Genomic DNA, 20,976 nt, shown 5'->3' with positions numbered 1-20,976 from the left:
ATTTATAGAGCAAGGGCAATAAAACCATATGTTGGAAATTATAGCGCAGGCTTTGATGGCCTTCTCCTGCGTCAAAGTTCCTTGTAAAGTAACTCATATTATACATAAGATGGTAATAGAGGAGAAAAGAGTAAAGTGAGAGTAATTTGAGAAAGAGAAGAGGTGAAGAGAGAAGGCCTATTATGTGAGAGATGGGAGGATGGACCCAAGATTAGGTCATCGTTAAGGGTGTTATATTGCCAAGCCAATTGTTTGAGCAGATGTGCCTGTTGCAGCAGTTAAATGGGGCACTCACACATTTGTTTCATACCCAAGAGGGATGAATAAAAAAAACAGGAGCAGTTTTTATTTATTTAACCATGACACAGTTGCATTTTTTACTTTTATACTTATATTGCACACACACACACACACACACACACACACACACACACACACACACACACACACACACACACACACACACACACAGATCGTGGATGTTAAAGATCCCACAGTGCCCTTCAATAACAGTAGGCGAATTATCGCCAGTACCATGGCAAAATTCCAAATTCCAAGCCTAACTCACGGTTGTGAAGGCAACGGTAACATACCCAGCATACACCTTGCCAGGAAACTGCTGTGGCAACACCAGCACTCTGTCAAGAGTACGTTACATCATATATGTAATATGTAATATATATACAGTGCAATGTATATATATATAGCTACATTTCAGAATCATTGGAATCTCCCGTGATGAAGCTACCTCCGAGGGCCTTTCGCTTACTCACCGCAGGCAGGTTGGTGGTCTTTCTGTCTTCTACCGACTCCTCTCCGCCCTTGCTCCCCCAGCTCTCTCTGTGCTCTGTCCCCCCAATATTCCTTCAGGTCGCACAAGATCTGCCTGCAACCCTCTTATGGTTAAACTGCCAAAGTATAGGCTCTCTGCTCACCTTCACTCCTTCATTCCTCTTTTCTCCCGCCTCTGGAACAAACTCCCCCACTCCCTTCAATCCCACTCCACCCTCCAGGTCTTCAAAACAGCTGTTCACCACCATCTCTTATCTTCCCCCATCGAAAACCTTGATCTTTTCTACCCCCGGTAATTCACCCCAGAGTCCTTGCAGTGTTCATATGTATTATTCCTCTCCCACCTCCCCCCAAGTCCTCCCGATGTCCCTGCTCTCAAATGTTGTGTTTGTGTCCTTCCCCCTCTCTCCCCATCTTGTCTACCGCTCCCCTTGTTTTTTGTGTTTTGTGTGTCGGTTTGTCTTTTTGTGTGATTAATGTTAGCTCTTTCACGAGCCTCGATCTTGTATACAAAAAAAAAAAACAATTCAGAAAGTATTCAGACCCCTTCACTTTTTTCACATTTTGTTATGTTGCAGCCTTATGCTCAAATCGTTTAAATTCATTTTTTCCCTCATTAATCTACACTCAATACCCCATAATGACAAAGAGAAAACAGGATTTTAGAAAGTTTTGCAAATTTATTCAGAAGAAAAAACTGAAATATCACATTGACATAAGTATTCATACCCTTTGCTATGACACTTGAAATTTAGCTCAGGTGCCTTCCATTTCTCTTGATCATCTTTGAGATGTTTCTGCACCTTGATTGGCGTCCACCTGTGGTAAATTCAATTGATTGGACATGATTTTGAAAGGCACACATCTGTCTATATACAGTCACGTGAAAAAGAAAGTACACCCCATGTAAAGTTTTGACTTTTTCAACATATTTAAATATACAGCTATTTGATCTTCATTTCAACAATATTGATAGATAAAGGTGATATAATATAACAAATATCATGAAACATTTACATTTTGTCGTCCATTGTATAATTTAAATAAACATAAATGCAAATTTCGCATGTGGAAAAAGTAAGTACACCCTTAACTCTAATAGGTGGTATTTCCCCCTTTGGCAGAAACAACCTCAAGTAGGCGTTTCTTATAACTGTCTACCAGTCTCTGACATCGACTGGGAGAAATTTTTGTCCACTCCTCCTTGCAGAATTCTTTCAGCTGTGTGATGTTTGAGGGGTTTCTTGCATGCACAGCTCGTTTCAAATCCCCCCCCCGCCCCCCCCCCCCCCCAACATCTCGATGGGATTTAGATCCGGGCTTTACCTTGGCCATTCCAGAACCAGCCATTTCTTTCTTTTCAGCCATTCCTTGGTGGATTTACTGGTATGTTTAGGGTCATTGTCATGTTGCAAGGTCCACCTTCGGTTGAGCTTCAACTTCCCGACACATGGCCTCACATTATCCTCAAGCACCCTCTGTAACAATGCAGAATTCATCGTGGATTCTATGATGGTGAGCTGCCCAGGCCCTGATGCAGCAAAGCTGCCCCAACCCATAATATTTCCACCACCATTCTTTACAGTTGGTATCAGGTTCTTGTGGTCAAATGCTGTCTTTTGTTTTCGCCAAACATGTCTTCTGGTACTGTGGCCAAATAGCTCTACCTTTGACTCATCTGTCCAGAGTACATTGTTCCAGAAGTGCTGGTCTTTGCCAAGGTGTTCATTGGAAAACTTTAGTCTCACCCTGATGTTCTTTCTGGACAGCAAAGGTTTCCTCCTGGCACACCTCCCATGTAGATCAAATTTGTGCAGCCTCTTTCTAATGGTAGACTTGTGCACTTTGACATCAACAGTGGCAAGAGCTACCTGTAGGTCCCGTGATGACATTCTGGGGTTCTTAGAGACTTCTTTCAGCATCTTGCAGTCTACTCTCGGGCTGAACTTGCTGGGTCGGCCTGGACTGAACAAGTTGGCAGTTGTTTGGAATCTTCTCCACTTGTAGATGATCTTCCGGACAGTCGAACGATTGATTTCAAATTGTTTGGAGATCTTTTTAAATCCCTTCCCAGACTCGTAGGCATCTATAACCTTCTTTCTGAAGGCCTCAGAGAGCTCTTTTGATCTAGGCATGATGACGCTGCACACTTCAACAACAAAGAGCAAACCAAACTAAATGTCTGAGGTTTAAATAAGACAGATTCCTCCAAGATCCTCTCTAACGATGTTCTAATCATTTGCACCTGAGCTGGTGCACCTGATTCTAATTTTAGGTATTTGAAGTAGTGATAAATGAAGGGGTGTACTTACTTTTTCCACATGCAAAATTTGCATTTGTTTATTTAAATTATACAATGGACTACAAAATATAAATGTTTCATTATATTTGTTATATTATATCACCTTTATCTATCAATATTTTTGAAATGAAGATCAAATAGCTGTATGTTGAAATTTGTTGAAAAAGTCAAAACTTTAGATGGGTGTACTTACTTTTTCACGTGACTGTAAGGTCTCACAGCTGACAATGCATATCAGAGCAAAAACCAAGCCATGAGGTCGAAGGAACTGCCTGCAGAGCTCAGGTACCCAGTCTTATCGAAAAAACAGACCACACACATTTATGAAGCCTTCATCAATACACAAGGCGGTACATGAATTGCTGTTTACTTGCTCTTTTTCAGATGGATGCTCACAATTTGGCCATCGTTTTTGGCCAAACTCTCCTGCGACCACCTTCAACCTCACTTTCTAAGCTCATGGAGCATGTTACTGACCGAAACGTCATTGTTGAAATGATCATCAAGCATGTATGTGTTGCACTGTGCCTCATATTTACTAACCACGACTCACTCGGCCTATATAACACCGCAAAGTGCACCTTTCCAAGCCACCTCAATATATCAGGATGCACATCCATGTACGGTATGAATTGGGCCAAATATGCTGGCCTGCAAACCAGGAATTTTTGAACCCATTGGCTGTGGTCCAAAGATGTTAAATTTTGCTATTTTAACTGCGTTAAGTATTCGAGTTCTTCCCCTGAAATTTCAATATCTTTCTCTCTTTGTTGACACCATACTTTGTCTTTTTTATTTGCTTTAGCCTGATCAGCATAGATCTGTTGAGATTTAAATGAAGAATAACAGCTTACTGCCAACGACAAAATCCGCTGCGATTGGAATTGCTTTTCCATTGTAGGAAAGAACATGTAACCCGCTTAACCCAACCTGTGAATGACAAAATGACCTTTTAGAAGCATTATACACAGTAAAACGCAAATTTATACGCACTTTTTGTAGTTCTTTATTCTTCAAATGTCCATTTATATTGTTTTACATCCACATTATTTGCTTGCATCTTGTTGTTTTTGATATATGACCTATTGTTGTGATCTCCACCCAGGCCGAATGGTTTTTTGTAGAGTCTACTGATCTGCCGGTATGTTTTAACATATACTAATTACGTCTTCAAAAAATTGCCTTGAGTAATATATTTTAAGTTTACTTTTAAGGATCCATTTGGCTCCTACATTCTGTGCTATTTAAATTTATCTGGTATTAATTTTGCAGTATTGTTTTCAGTTGTGTATATTCAATACACTATTTCCTAGCTTACCCTTTATTGAACATTGGATATTTTATATTTGGTTTCATTGAGAACTGCCTGAAGAAGCATTTGAACTTAAGAACGACCTTTTAGAAACGCCTAGAAATGAACGAACCCTTTAGTATTACCCTTTGAACCAATTAGAATTACTCTTTATAATCCTTTAGAATTACCCTTTGGAATTACCCTTTAGAACACATTAGAATTACCCTTTAGAATTACCCTTTAGAACACATTATAATTACCCTTTAGAACCCTTTGAATTACCCTTTAGAATTGCCCTTTTAGAATTAGCCTTTAGAACCCTTTGAATTACCCTTTAGAATTACCCTATTAGAATTACCCTTTGGAACACATTAGAATTACCCTTTAGAATTACCATTTTAGAATTACCCTTTAAAACACATTATAATTACCCTTCAGAACCCTTTGAATTACCCTTTAGAATTACTCTTTTAAAATTACACTTTGGAATTACCCTTTAGAATTATACTTTAGAATTACCCTTTAGAATTATACTTTAGAATTACCCTTTAGAATTATACTTTGGAATTACCCTTTAGAATTATACTTTAGAATTACCCTTTAGAATTATACTTTAGAATTACCCTTTCGTATTACACTTTGAAATCACACGTTAGAATTACCCTTTAAAACCCTTTGAATTACCCTTTAGAATCGCCCTTTTAGAATTGCCCTTTTGGAATTACACTTTGGAATTACCCTTTAGAATTATACTTTGGAATTACCCTTTCGTATTACACTTTGAAATCACACGTTAGAATTACCCTTTAAAACCCTTTGAATTACCCTTTAGAATCGCCCTTTTAGAATTGCCCTTTTGGAATTACACTTTGGAATTACCCTTTAGAATTATACTTTGGAATTACCCTTTCGTATTACACTTTGACATCACAAGTTAGAATTACCCTTTAAAACCCTTTGAATTACCCTTTAGAATTGCCCTTTTGGAATCACACTTTGGAATTATCCTTTGGAATTATCCTTTAGAATTACCCTTTCGTATTACACTTTGGAATCACACGTTAGAATTACCCTATTAGAATTACCCTTTAGAACACATTAGAATTGCCCTTTTGGAATTACACTTTGGAATTATCCTTTGGAATTATCCTTTAGAATTACCCTTTCGTATTACACTTTGGAATCACACGTTAGAATTACCCTATTAGAATTACCCTTTAGAACACATTAGAATTACCCTTTAGAACCCTTTGAATTACCCTTTAGAATTGCCCTTTTAAAATTACACTTTGGAATTACCCTTTAGAATTATCCTTTGGAATTACCCTTTGGAATTATCCTTTAGAATTACCCTTTTGTATTATACTTTGGAATCACACGTTAGAATTACCCTTTAGGACCCATTAGAATTATCCTTTAAAACCCATTAAAACTACCCTTTAGAATTACCTTTTAGAATTACCCTTTAGGACCCATTAGAATTATCCTTTAAAACCCATTAAAACTACCCTTTAGAATTACCTTTTAGAATTACCCTTTAGAATTATTTAACACAGAAGTGTTAAAAAAAAACTTGATCAATACAATAACTAATTTGAGAAAAATCTGATCTTCCATTGGATTCTCATCTCTAAATCATCACCAAACTTCTTCTAAATCAATTCTCATGGGGTTGACTCATGAAAATAAATCTAATTAAGCTTGTAAACTCTATGCTTCACCCAAATGGGAAACATTGAACTTACCTCTGGGTGCGCGAGCCCAAAGGCCTGCTGTTGCAAAATTTATTGTGGGATTTATAAGGTCTATATTGCAGACAGGACAGGCACCTTCAAGTCCCCCATGAAGATCGGTGTGCCCCAAAATACAGCACCTCTTGTAAGCACCACACCAAGTAAGCACCACAACGGTTTGTGAGCCAATGTATTGAACTTGGGTCAAATATAATAAGAGCATATCATTGCTATTGTTGCCCTTTTGTAATAAATGTGAAAAAAAAGGTCTTGCATTATAATAAAAAAAATTAGCGAAGAACCCATCCTTTTGGATGGATTAATACCACCGAATTGGCGTTTGTTAACACTTGCAATATCTCCTCCCGCCAGGAGTGGCGCTATGCCATTCATTCGTACTTCAAGAAAATTTGGGTCCTTCCCCAACGCTGAACCCCGGGACTATAAAAATATTTTTACCGCTAAAACCCTCCCGCGCACACCTGCAGTACAAGCAGCAGTTTTCAACTTATGATCTGTCCATTGGTTCAGGAGTGCATAGAAGTCAAACACACAAGCAAACATACAGCCAAACACACATATACCTCTTGCATTAAAGCATGATAAAAAGTTGACGAATATTGGTAATGCAGGTGAAGCCCCAAATTATTGCAGAAGATACAAAATAAACCACATGAGAGCCTTTAGCAATGAGGTAGGTTGGCCCATTTGTGGAAATGTTTCTACAAAAGATGCAAAAACCTATTTATTTTTTCTAATATGTAAGGGCCATTTTTGAGCCGTGCTGCCTTTTCATTGATAACATGTTAATGTCAATCCCAAGTTGTCCTAAGGGCATTCAAAGTCCAATATGGTGTGAACTTGGCATCATGTGTATAGACCAGACCAGGACGTGCAGGCCGATTATTCTCTGATCCCTGAAGTTATTTAATGAGCTCGCTGGGCTTTTACTGACAATATTACAGTGACATGGTAATTCTCCTGAGACAAGCTTGGCTTCCATGAAATTAGAATATAAGTCCTTAATACTGCTGCTTTCAGTAGGATTTACGGCCACAGCTTCTCGGATAAATTACTTTCTAGACTATTTTAAAAGGTAAAATGTTTTAATCAACATAATTCTAAAATTAATGCAATCAGGGTAGGTTTTTAAGGTCCCATCTACATATTGAGTATGCACATGACATTATTTTTTCTCCTTTTGTATTCTCCTTCTTTCTTTCCTCTTCCTTGCCTTTCCCTCTCCCTCCAACTCCGCACACGCACAATCCTTCATCGTGTGGCCTTTCTTATAGAAAAAGGTTCTACAACATCGAACACTGATATAATATATTTAGAACAGCAAATCGAACCCGTGTCCGTCCGAAGAAAGTGGTTAAGTTTGGCAATTTTAATATGAAATAGGCAAAGCCTAGAAACGAACGAACCCTTCAGTATTACCCTTTGAACCAATTAGAATTACTCTTTATAATCCTATAGAATTACCCTTTGGAATTACCCTTTGGAATTACCCTTTAGAACACATTAGAATTACCTTTTCGAACCCTTTGAATTACCCTTTAGAACACATTAGAATTACCTTTTCGAACCCTTTGAATTACCCTTTAAAATTACCCTTTAGAATTACCCTTTTAAAGTTACACTTTGGAATTATACTTTAGAATTACCCTTTGGAATTATCCTTTAGAATTATACTTTGGAATTATACTTTAGAATTACCCTTTGGAATTATCCTTTAGAATTACCCTTTAGTATTACACTTTGAAATTACACGTTAGAATTATCCTTTAGAATTACCCTTTGGAATTATCCTTTAGAATTACCCTTTAGTATTACACTTTGAAATTACACGTTAGAATTATCCTTTAAAACCCATTATAACTACCCTTTAGAATTACATTTTAGAATTATCCTTTAGAATTACCCTTTAGAATTATCCTTTAGAATTAACCTTTGGAATTATCCTTTAGATTACTCTTTAGAATTACCCTTTGGAATTACCCTTTAGAACCCTTTAGAATTAAACATGGTAGGTTAGAAATGTTCTTCTTCTTCATTTTTTGATGAACGGACGGACATAGCCAAATACTGAAGTGGCTTCACCGCTTAAAAAGTATTTGACAATTAAATATTTTCGAACAAACACCTGGAATGGATTTCTTGTGCATTGCGATGTTGAATTGTGGTTGAGTTTTTTGTAGTTAATAAGCCTGTTTTTCTGTAGCTAATATTAATTCCTGGTACAGGGATCCTTTGAACTTTAATCCTTCAGGGAGTTTGTGTTGTGTCCCATCATACCGCATCGCAGACTCCAAAGGAGCCGGGTCCACAGAGCCCTTTCCCCACGGCTGACTTCACTGAAAGCCCCACAGGGCACGACGGTTTGTCAGAGAGTGGTTCTGGTGAGTGCTGTGAAATCCTCACCATTATTCTCTCCTTCTCCTTCCCTCCCCCTCTCTTTCTTTCCTTCTCCCCTTCTGTCACCTTCTCTTGCTCTCTCTCCCCCTCTCTCTCTCTCTCCCTCTCTCTCTCTCTTCTTCCTCCCTTGCTCTCTCTCTCTCTTCCCCCTCCCTTGCTCTCTCTCCCTCTCTCACCCCCTCTCTCGCTTTCTATCCTGCCCTCTCTCACCCCCTATCCTGCCCTCTCTCACCCCCTCTCTCGCTTTCTATCCTGCCCTCTCTCACCCCCTCTCTCGCTTTCTATCCTGCCCTCTCTCACCCCCTCTCTCGCTTTCTATCCTGCCCTCTCTCACCCCCTATCCTGCCCTCTCTCACCCCCTCTCTCGCTTTCTATCCTGCCCTCTCTCACCCCCTCTCTCGCTTTCTATCCTGCCCTCTCTCACCCCCTCTCTCGCTTTCTATCCTGCCCTCTCTCACCCCCTCTCTCGCTTTCTATCCTGCCCTCTCTCACCCCCTCTCTCGCTTTCTATCCTGCCCTCTCTCACCCACTCTCTCGCTTTCTATCCTGCCCTCTCTCTCTATCTTCCTCTATTTCACCCTCTTTCGCCTTTTCACCCTCTATGTCACATTTGGCCTGGCTTTGAGGTCGCACTGCGCTGCTTCAAAGAGTTCTCGATCACTTCCTACAGCTCTGAAGTATACATAAACATCTTAAACCTTTTTCTCTGTGTTATACATGCAATCCGAAATGTGTCCTATATTTAATTTCACAAAGAGGTAATTGTTATTGGATATATGGTATGACAAGAAAATATGAGAAAACAGCCACTAAGAACTTTGAAGTCACCCCACAAAGTCAAAGCATCATTGATACAAACGAGTTGTGAATAGTCGTGATCTGCTGAGTGTTATGAAGACCTCTCAAGGAGGTATGAAGTGTAATGAGCCTGTAGGAAGCAGTCACGAGTAGACAAGCAATATCAGAAGCTCTACCTGTCATCTCAGCATTCCGATACAGCATTTGCTTGAACCTGAGCGCGCAGTTTGGATTGCTCGTAATGGCAGCATCCAATTACCTCCCATCCACACGCATGGATCTGGGAAACGCATGAGTTTATGATGCGCTAAAAGCTTGATACTCCCATGTTGATTATTATCGAAACGGGAACAGGAGCAGATAATAAATAAAAAAATCAGCTTTCATTTGGCAGAGTCGATTTAGGAAGGATTACATTTCTACTTTGGGCCACAAATTTCACCATCGCTCTTGTTCGTAATTTCATCTTTTTTCCATTAATGGCTGCAAGTATAGTGAAGATTAAAAAGGACTTAAAATTGCTCCTTCATAATCAGCATTAGAATTAATCACGTGTTGTATATGATACTGAGAGATGAAGAAGGGGGGAAGAAGGTTTGAATGGATTGGGGCTACGACACAGTGGGATTTTTCCAAAATAGAGGAATAAGAGTGTCTGATTAGCATACATAGTTTCCATACCAGACTAGTTATATTGGTTTCTATGACTTGGGCTCATCTACTTATTATGTAAGCAAAAATTGGGGAGGGGAGATGCGAGTTGTTTAAAATGGAGGAAGAGAGTCGGAGAGGGGCGAAACAAGGGGTATGGTAGGGGGAAGAGGGGGAGAGAGAGAAATAGAGAGATGTAGATAGATATCACCATCATCAAGGATTCAAATCCATCCCATCCCAAGCAGCATGTCCAAAAAACAAACAAACTTCAATTACGTCTGAAAAAAAGGAAGTAGAATGAGTGAGATGAGATGTACAGAGGAATGGAAAATTGGGCTGTTTAGATGTACACTACATATGTTAGGTATCAAATCCCTTCACTAAAATTCCTCAAGTGGCAAAAAAAAATTTTTCCCTGATATTCCAACATGCGTTTCACACTTTATTATCAAGTTTATCTCAATACATGATTCATTTCATACTTCTGATTCATTGAGTAAAATTAGAGAGACTTGAACATTTTCACTTGCATTATCATCATTTTCTAAAGGTCATTTCAAGAATGCATTTCATCCTTCTGTGAAGTACAGTTATTGGTATGAGCTTTGACTCTTCGTTATTATAACTAGCAGAGTACCCGCCCTACGGGCGACACTATGGGCGTTCTTGTTCCAAGCGTACAACACATTTTCTGCCATCTCTTATTGGAGGATATTTTCTGCTGATACAACTGATTTGACTTAGATTTATTGACGATTGCTGGCTCTCTGTTCAACTTAGGTGGCCTTGGTTTTTGAGGCATCTCAATTTTCCAGAAAAAAAACAAACATCAACCGTCACCCTATCTAACAATACCCACGAACAAACCACACCCACCTCTTCCCCCCTCTCATCCCTTCCACCATCTTCTCAAAATCCCTCTTCAACCGTCACCCTAGCTAACAATACCCATGATATCCCCACACCTCCCTCTTTCCCCCCTTCCACCATCCCCATTTAACCCCCCTTCAATCATCAGCCTAGCTAACAATACCCACAACAACCCCACACCACTCTCTTTCCTCCCCTCCACCATCTCTTCACAAACTCCCATCAACTGTCACCCTAGCTAACAATGCCCATGACAACCCCAAACCTCCCCCCTGACCCCACTCCCCACCCCACCCCCACTCCAACATCTCCTCAAAATCCCCCTTCAACCGTCAGCCTAGCTAACAATACCCACGACAACCGCACACCACTCTCTTTCCTCCCCCACACCATCCCCCCACAACCCCCTTCAACCGTCACCATAGATAGCAATACCCACGACAACCCCACACCTCCCCCTCCCCCACCCACCCTCCCCGCCACCATCTCCTCAAAATCCTCCTTCAACCGTCACCCTAGCTAGCAATACCCACGAACACCCCACACCTGCCCCCCCACCCTCCCCTCCACCATCTAATCAAAAACGCCCTTCAACCATCACCCTAGCTAGCAATACCCATGACAACCCCACACCGCCCCCCACATTCTGCTCCACCATCTCCTCAAAATCCCCTTTCAACCGTCACCCTAGCTAACAATACCCACGACAACCCCACACGACTCTCTTTCCTCCCCTCCACCATCTCTTCACAAACTCCCATCAACCGTCACCCTAGCTAACAATGCCCACGACAACCCCACACCTCCCCTCCCCCACCCTCCACTCCACAATCTCCTCAAAATCCCCTTTCAACCGTCACCATAGCTAGCAATACCCACGACAACCCCACACCTCCCCTCCCCACCCTCCCCTCCACCATCTCCTCAAAATCCCCCTTCAACCGTCACCCTAGCTAGCAATACCCACGATAACCGACAACCCCACACCTCCCCTCCACCATCTCCTCAAAATCCCCCTTCAACCGTCACCCTAGCTAGCAATACCCACGACAACCCCACACCACCCTCCCCTCCACAATCTCCTCAAAATCCCCCTTCAACCGTCACCCTAGCTAGCAATACCCACGACAACCCCACACCTGCCCTCCCCACCCTCCCCTCCACCATCTCCTCAAAATCCCCCTTCAACCGTCACCCTAACTAACAATACCCACGATAACCCCACAACACTCTCTTTCCTCCCATCCACCATCCTCTCACAATCCCCTATCAACCATCACCCTAGCTAACAATACTCACAACCATCCCATCCCACACCATCTCTCTGTTCAACTTAGATGGCCTTGGGCTTCGAGGCATCCCAATTTTCCAAAAAATAAAATAAAAAACCCACCAGCCATCACCCTAGCTAACAGTACCCATGACCAACCTACACCCTCCTCTCCCCCCCCCCCCCCCCCACCCCCCGCTTTTCCACCATGTTCTCACAATCCCCATACAACCGTCACCCGAGCCAACAATACACACGACCACCCCTCAATAGCCCGACTCAATCCCCCATCAACTATCACCGTAACTAGCAATACCCACGACCAACCCACACACCCTACCCCCTCCAACATCCCCAATCATTATCGGAATCCGAGCAGCTCAGAATGCACTGTCTCTATGTTCTGTCACCAGCAGGATCACAGTGAGTTCACAATGTGATGTCACTGGCAAACTCGAAAATCGACACTCTAGGGTTTTTTGCAGCACTTTATGATTCACAAATAAAATAAAATAAAAATCCCCTTCGAATTTGACTGTGTTTACTGATTGTCAATGGTTTTCAGAAGAATTTTTTTTTGCATTTGGGTTCCCCTTTTTTTTTTTTTTTTTTTTTTTTTTGTATACAAGATCGAGGCTCGTGAAAGAGCGAACATTAATCACACAGAAAGACAAACAGACACATAAAACAAATAACATCGGGAGCGGTAGACAAGATGGGGAGAGAGGGGGAAGGACACAAACACAACATTTGAGAGCAGGGACCGAGAGACATGGAGACATCGAGAGATCTGTGGGAGGGAGAGGGCTTTGGGGGGAGGCATGTGAAGGGGGGGGGGGGGTGCGAGAGGTATAAACATATGGACACTGCCAGGATTTCCAGGAAAGAAGTTGGAATTTCAAACAAGGTGGATCTGGGGTGAATTAGTGGGGGTAGAAAAGATCAAGGTTTTGGATGGGGGAAGATAAGAGATGGTGGTGAACAGCTGTTTTAAAGACCTGGAGGGAGGAGAGGGATTGAAGGGAGTGTGGGAGTTTGTTCCAGAGGCGGGAGAAAAGAGGAATGAAAGAGTGAAGGTGAGCAGAGAGCCGAGATTTCGGCAGTTTAACCATCAGAGGGTTGCTGGCAGATCTTGTGCGACCTGTAGGAATATTTGGGGGACAGAGCACAGAGAGAGCTGGGGGAGCAAGGCCGGAGAGGAGTCGGTAGAAGACAGAAAGACCACCTACCTGCCTGCGGTGAGTGAGTGAAAGGCCCTCAGAGATAGCTTCATCGCGGGAGATTCCAATGATTTTGAAAGCTTTGGATTCAACAGCGTGAAGCCGAGCCAGGTGTGAGGCAGGAGCACCAGCCCATAGGGGAGAACAGTATTCCATTGAGCTGCGGATGAAAGCCTTGTATGTGGTGAGGAGCTCAGGTGTGCCGAGGAAGGACTTCGCACGACGGAGGACGCCCAGTCGGCGACTGGCTTTGGAGGCCAGCTTGGAAATGTGGTTTTCCCAAGAAAGCTCATGGCAGATAGTGAAACCCAAAAGCTTGAGCGACAGAACTTCTTGGAGAGGATTGTTGAGAAAGTAGATGGGAGGGTTGTCCAGTCGGTCTTTTCGGAGAGACATAGTAAGAGAGTGAGATTTGTCAGGATTGAAAGACATGTTCCACTTGTTTGACCAGTCTGTGATTTTGTCCAGGTCTTCAGAGAGTGAGGAGGCTGCAGACTGCCGATCTGAGGGAAGAGGCATGGAGCGGCAGAGAGTGGAGTCATCAGCAAAGAGATAGAGAGGATTTTCCAGAGAGTCGGAGAGATCATTGATAAAGACCAGAAAAAGCACAGGGCCCAGCACACTTCCTTGGGGAACTCCAGCCTGAACAGGAAGGGGAGATGAGAGAAATCCATTCAGGGCCACACGTTGACTACGACCAGAGAGGAAGTCCGCAAGCCATGCATGGAGATTTCCATGGATACCATAGGAGGAGAGTTTGGGGAGCAGAGCTGGGTGCCAGACCGTATCAAAGGCCCGTGATATGTCAAGGGAGACAGCTCTGATTTCCTGTTTGGCATTGAGGACCTCCATCCATTGTTGAGACAGCAGAAGCAGCATGTTCAGAGTAGAGTGACCTGGTCTGAAACCAAATTGATGATCAGAGATCAAGCCATTGGAGAAGAGGAAAGATTTCATATCCGAAGCAATGATGGATTCCATGACTTTGCTGATAATTGGGAGCAGGCTGATTGGTCTGTAGTTGCAAGGATCTGTTTTTGCACCTTTTTTGTGCAAAGCGGTAATGTTAGCTGATTTCCAGGATGCTGGCAGATGACCTTGAGCAAAAGATAGGGTGAAAAGAACAGAGAGAGGGTGAGATAGAGCGGCAGAGCAGGATTTTAGGACCCGTGGGCTGATGCCGTCTGGTCCAGTTGCAGAATCAGAGTCGAGGTTTGACAAAAACTCCTCCACCTTGTCAGGAGAGAAGGACACAGAGTCCAGGAGCAGTTGGGTTCGACTGGGAAAGGTGGGAACAGAGAGAGATGGGTTTGGGACTAAGGATTTTGAGGCGAACACAGAGTTGAGGCATTCGGCTTTGTCACGTGCGATGTCAACTGTGTGGCCATTTGAGGTAAGGGAGGGGATGGAGGGGGAACAAACACCAGAAACGGATTTGACCAGATGCCACCAGGATTTGGAGGAAGGAGACAGGTTTGAGAGTTCATTCTTGAGTGAGGAGAGATAGTGCTTCCTGGCACCCCTGAGGGTAAAAACACACTTGTTCTGAGCTTGGTGGAAGGAACTGAGATTGCCTTCAGTTGGATTAGCCTTCCAAGAGGCAAAGGCAAGTTGTTTCAGGGCAACTGCCTCACCACAAGATTCAGTGTACCATGGACGGGAGGAAGGGTAAGACAACTGAAGGCGAGATGGGATAAATCTGTGCATGAGAGAGATCAGTTTGCTTTGGAAGAATTCCCAGGAAGGATTGATGTCAGAGGCAGTGGAGATGGGAGACCAATCCAGACGATTGATGGCTGCTTGAAGACCGTCCCAGTCGGCCTGAGTGAAATGCCAGACTCGTCGACGCTGAGGAGGCTCTCTGAGAATGGCCAGAGAGATGTCCACTTTGACAAGCACATGATCAGAAGAACCGATTGGAGCAGAAGAAGAGCAGCAGACATTAGCAGGGAAGTTTGTCATAACCAAGTCTCGAAGAGAAGATACTCCATTGGCTGAGATCCGGGTCGGGAAATTGACAGATTGTGTCAATCCCAGTGAGTCACAGAAGTCCTTTGCTGAGGTGCCATGACTGGTGAGAGAGGAACCCACACCCAACCAGGTGGCATGATGACAGTTGAAGTCACCACATATGAGGAAGAGAGAGTTGGGATGAGTGGATAGAAGTTGGTCCATGTTGTCAGACAGTGAAATGTAGATGGAGTCATCACTGTTTGGGGGACGGTACAGAACACATATGAACAAAAGGTGGGAGCGGAGAGGAAGCCGTAACCAGAGGTACTCCTGCGGGTGAGGAGGAAAGAGGGCAGTGCAAGGAGAGTGAGGAAGAGAGTTTTTGACAAAGATAGCCACCCCACCACCAGGCCGAGGCTCAGGTCTATCATACCGGAGGAGGGAGTAACCAGGAAGAGATATTAAGGAATCAGAGACATCTTGAAGGAGGAAAGTCTCTGTTAAGCAGATCAAGTCTGGATTGTCAGAAGCAACCTGTATGGAGAGATCAGTCAGGTTTGAGCGAAGGCCCCGGATGTTTGAGGTCCATACCGTTAATGAAGAGAGAGGGGGAGCATCGGGTACAGGACAGGGGAGGGGAGGAGTAGGGTAAGATGAAGGATGAGAGGGGGAGGTAGGGAGAGCAGTTGATAGTGTGTCAGATGTTGCAGAAGAGTTCCAAGAAAGGGAAGGATGAGGAGGATGAAAGGTTTGATGGTGAAAGGATGAGGCACAGTGAGGGGTTGTTTGAGGGGGGGCAGAGGAAAGTAGAAGGTTTGGGGGGGTGGAGGTATGAGATAGAAGGGAGACGAAGTGGGGAGGAGGCAGCTTGGAGGAGGAGGGGGGAGGAGGGAGAATTGGAGAGGAATGGTATGGGGGGAGAATTGAATGGGAGGGATTGGGGGGGAGTTTTGAAGGGGAGGAGTGAGGGGGGAGTTTAGGAGGGGAGGGGCAAGGGGGAAGTTTTGGAGGGAAGGGGCAAGGGGGAAGTTTAGAAGTGGAGGGGCAAGGGGGGAGTTTAGGAGTGTAGGGGCAAGGGGGGGGATTTGGAGGGGAGGGGCAAGGGGGGAGTTTAGGAGGGGAAGGGCAAGGGGGGAGATCAGGAGTGGAGGGGCAAGGGGGGGGGATTAGGAGGGGAGGGGCAAGGGGGGAGTTTATGAGGGGAAGGGCAAGGGGGGAGTTCAGGAGTGGAGGGGCAAGGGGGGAGTTTAAGAGTGGAGGGGCAAGGGGGGAGTTTAGGAGTGTAGGTGCAAGGGGGGGGATTTGGAGGGGAGGGGCAAGAGGGGAGTTTAGAAAGTGGATGATTAATGAAAGACGAACATTGATAACAAATTGGGTTTGTTGTGATTTTCAAGTTAGCAATCCGATTCAGAACGATGGAGGAGGGATGGAATGAATGTGAATTTAGACCATGTAGTGAGGGAGACGTATAAGATATTGAATTTCTTTTTTTTGAAGTGGAATGAGTTGGAGAGGAAATTGAGAAAAGCCTTTTAAATAGGAAGAAAAACAGCGTGTTGTAATATACCACTGAATAAAACACAGAAGGGGAAAGGTTAAACATATTTAAATAATATTTAAACAGAAACGTGAATAATCTTATATGCACAAAAATACCAACGGGGGGAGAGCCGAGAGGGACCACCACGAGTCACGTGAACAGGGCAAACGGTGGATGGCAAGGAGGAAGGGTCATTTGGGTCTTCGGTATCTTTTCTCAGGCTTTCGGGTCTTTTTGAACTTCTCAATATTTTAGGTCTTCGATGTCTTCTGGATCTTCGGGGTCTTCGGGGTCCTTTCAATATTTCGGGGGTTTTCGGTGTTCGGGTCTTTTGGGTCTTCGGGGTCTTTTGGGTATTTTCAGTCTTTGGAGTCTTTTAGGTTTTTGGGGTCTTTTGGGTATTCAGGATCTTTTGGTTCTTTGTGGTGTTTTAGGTCTTTGGGGTCTTTTACGTCTTTTGGGTATTCAGGATCTTTTGGTTCTTTGTGGTGTTTTTGGTCTTTGGGGTGTTTTCAGTCTTTGGGGTGTTTTCAGTCTTTGGGGTATTTTAGGTCTTTGGGGTCTTTTGGGTCTTTGGGGTCTTTGGGGCCTTTTGGGTCTTCAGGGTCTTTTCAGTCTGTGGGGTCTTCTGGGTCTTTTCAGTCTTTGGGGTCTTCTGGGTCGTTTCAGTCTTTGGGGTCTTTTCAGTCTTTGGGGTATTTTAGGTCTTTGGGGCCTTTTGGGTCTTCGGGGCCTTTTGGGTGTTCGGGGTCTTTTGGGTCTTTTCAGTCTTGGGATATTTGAGGTATTTTAGGTCTTCAGGGTCTTTTAAGTCTTTGGGGTATTTTGGGTTCTTGGGATATTCTCTGTCTTTTGGGTCCTCTGGGTACTTTAGGTTAAGTATTTCAGGTTACAATTGTGGGTGGCGCAAAGTCAGCTGTCCAACCAATGGTCGAAGAGTGACATACATACATACATACATACATACATACATACATACATACATACATACATACATACAAACATACATACAAACACTTGCTCCATTATATATAGATTATTTTTAAACAGCCTGTAGAAACTTTTCACTTTGCTGCAGCAATGCGATTATTGAAATGTGGTAATAAATAGTGTTTACATTTCTGATGAACTTTAATCTGGAAATGATATTTTGAATGTCAATTCTACCAATGCTCTGGTATCCTCGCTTAACCACTGTCCGTTCTCATAAAAAGTCTGTTTCCATATTTCCCCATTTTTATTCAATCACATTCTCACACTCTACCCGTGCTCATGTGCTCTGATATTCCTCCTTCATTTATGCTAATATAAGAGTTCCCAGCAGGAAACAATACATTGAAACAACGTTAACCAGTCACATTGCATTCTTGTTGATGGATTCCGCAACGTAATTTCAAGCAGACTTCAACGCCGAATACCTGTTGCGCACCTGCTGTGTTGTTAGCAACTCCGTCAATTTCAAGAACCTCACCCTATATAAAAATAGTAAAAGTGTTGTTTTCTTATTCATTGATTTTGGCATTTCCTGTGGCGGTGCTGCCCTGTGGTGCACCTCAAAGCCACACTGGCACAGCTTTCTAACACTCTCTCTCTCGCGCGCGCTCACTCGCATGCTGGCCCACGCTCTTGCCACCCCTTTCCTTCCCAGTTTTCCCTAAAGCCCAGCCAGAGGAAGAGTGAACAGGCCCTAGCTCCAACAGCGCCGCTGGTCTGTTTCCACTCACGGTCCTTTCTCTCCTATCGTTGCACACCTCCTATCCTCACTAAGTCGTCACCATTTGTGGATGTCCTCCCACCCATCTTGTCGCTGTCTGTGTCCCAGTGCTTAGTTTCCCCGGTCCGTTGCACTTGCCCGATGTGCTTGTCACCCGCACGCTTACATTCGTGTCCTGCTTCGCATGCTGGTATGTTTGTTTGTTTATTTTTTTTCCTGTAACTGCCAATCCTGTATGTGCATGATCATTCTCTCCAGCACAAACTCTTGGCCTATGTTTTGTGTGACAGAGGATTCTTTCTGCACTGATGCCAGGAAGGTGGCAAGGAAGAAAGGTCTAAGCCTGGTAAGTTAAATGATGCAAAGATAACCCCAGTTTTGTAGGGTACAAAGATTTTTTATTTTTTTTGTATACAAGATCGAGGCTCGTGTAAGAGCTAACATTAATCACAAAAAAACAAACTGACACATAAAATATAATATAAAAGGAGCGGGAGACAAGATGGTGAGAGAGAGGGAAGCACACAAGTACAACATTTGAGAGCAGGGACATCGGGAGATCTGTGGGAGGGAGAGGGCTTGGGGGGAGGAGGCACGGGAAGGGGGGGGGGGGCATGATGAGGTAGGAAATGGGATTACAAATAGGTAAGGAGTTACGTCTAGCCTCGGATGATTCCTACCATTTAATGGAACTAGGGCATGCCCGTACGTGGGTGCCCGTTCCTTGCCAAAAAAAAAAAAAAACGCTACCCGTACGCTCTACCCCGCCCGTACGCCCGTACGCCCGTAAACAAAAAAAACAACGCTCTTCGCTTCCGCCCTTCGCTCTGGGAGAAATAATGCGCATAAGAAATCGAGAAATTATTATTTTCTCCGGAAGAAATCGAATTACGAACCGTAATGGCGCACGCGCTCGGCTCGGCTCGCAACAACGCGTTCTGTGATTGGCTGCCGGAAGTGAAGTCTTCACTGTCCGGAAGGTCGCAAATGGCAGTTACGATGAATCGCAAATTAGTTTTATTTAGTTTTAAAACATAGTTTAACGGCAACATAGTTTTCCAACGTGAAATAAATGAATACGCTCTCAAATGTGCCGTCCGAGGCAGAGTCTGTTCGCCACGTTCGGCACACGTGATAGCTCGCTGCTCTCTGATTGGTTGAATCGTTTTTTGGACATAGCTCGGTAACTACTTGTCCGATTAATATGAAACCTTGAAAAGGCACATCCTCGGGTCCCCAGCAATATACCTGGCAAGTTTAAAGTATATCGGACCCGTGGTTGTCGAGAAACAGCGGTCACAGACATACATACATACATACATACATACATACATACATACATACATACATACATACACACAGAGATTACTGGAATTATAGATAGATGACACGGATAGCCAGCGGCATTGGGCTGGAACTGACATTTAGTCGGCACACAATTTGGTAAATACCGGGCTGGCTTTGGTGGGCCTTGGCATGCTACATGTGAGAGGTGTAGACTGCAGAACATAGTGTCCCATGGTTGATCACTCTTCCCAACTTGCACACTTGGCAAGTATGGAAAACATCCCCCAACGTGACTGGAAGGAGGCCTTCATCCTTCATCCTTCATCCTGCAAAGCCGAATGCCTCAACTCTGTGTTTGCCTCAAAATCCTTAGTCCCAAACCCATCTCTCTCTGTTCCCACCTTTCCCAGTCGAACCAAACTGCTCCTGCACTCTGTGACCTTCTCTCCTGACAAGGTGGAGGAGTTTTTGTCAAACCTCGACTCTGATTCTGCAACTGGACCAGATGGCATCAGCCCACGGGTCCTAAAATCCTGCTCTGCCGCTCTATCTCACCCTCTCTCTGTTCTTTTCACCCTATCTTTTGCTCAAGGTCATCTGCCAGCATCCTGGAAATCAGCAAACATTACCGCTTTACACAAAAAAGGTGCAAAAACAGATCCTTGCAACTACAGACCAATCAGCCTGCTCCCAATTATCAGCAAAGTCATGGAATCCATCATTGCTTCGGATATGAAATCTTTCCTCTTCTCCAATGGCTTGATCTCTGATCATCAATTTGGTTTCAGACCAGGTCACTCTACTCTGGACATGCTGCTTCTGCTGTCTCAACAATGGATGGAGGTCCTCAATGCCAAACAGGAAATCAGAGCTGTCTCCCTTGACATATCACGTGCCTTCGATACGGTCTGGCACCCAGCTCTGCTCACCAAACTCTCCTCCTATGGTATCCATGGAAATCTCCATGCATGGCTTGCGGACTTCCTCTCTGGTCGTAGTCAACGTGTGGCCCTGAATGGATTTCTCTCATCTCCCCTTCCCGTTCAGGCTGGAGTTCCCCAAGGCAGTGTGCTGGGCCCTGTGCTTTTTCTGGTCTTTATCAATGATCTCTCCGACTCTCTGGAAAATCCT

General features: G+C 43.8%; 1 protein-coding gene across 6 annotated transcripts in view; it reads left to right on the top strand.

The window, feature by feature from the left end:
- LOC137431455 (rho GTPase-activating protein 21) overlaps nucleotides 1-20,976 on the top strand; it is a 111,603-nt gene that overhangs the window by 85,446 nt on the left and 5,181 nt on the right. For 3 of the 6 annotated variants that reach the window (XM_068122789.2, XM_068122788.2, XM_078782033.1), the window contains 4 exons: nucleotides 3,479-3,604; nucleotides 4,200-4,235; nucleotides 8,394-8,523; nucleotides 18,849-18,904. In XM_068122789.2, the coding sequence (XP_067978890.2) occupies nucleotides 3,479-3,604; nucleotides 4,200-4,235; nucleotides 8,394-8,523; nucleotides 18,849-18,904 (348 nt within the window). Of the gene's footprint in view, nucleotides 1-3,478; nucleotides 3,605-4,199; nucleotides 4,236-8,393; nucleotides 8,524-18,492; nucleotides 18,553-18,848; nucleotides 18,905-20,976 lie in introns of all 6 variants that reach the window. The other 3 variants (XR_010985274.2, XR_010985272.2, XM_068122790.2) reach the window with 3 other exon arrangements.

This window comes from Myxine glutinosa, chromosome 7 (assembly GCF_964187855.1).
Source record: "Myxine glutinosa chromosome 7, kmMyxGlut1.1, whole genome shotgun sequence".
Lineage (NCBI taxonomy): Eukaryota > Metazoa > Chordata > Myxini > Myxiniformes > Myxinidae > Myxine > Myxine glutinosa.
This window is presented reverse-complemented; position numbering and strand designations above follow the sequence as displayed.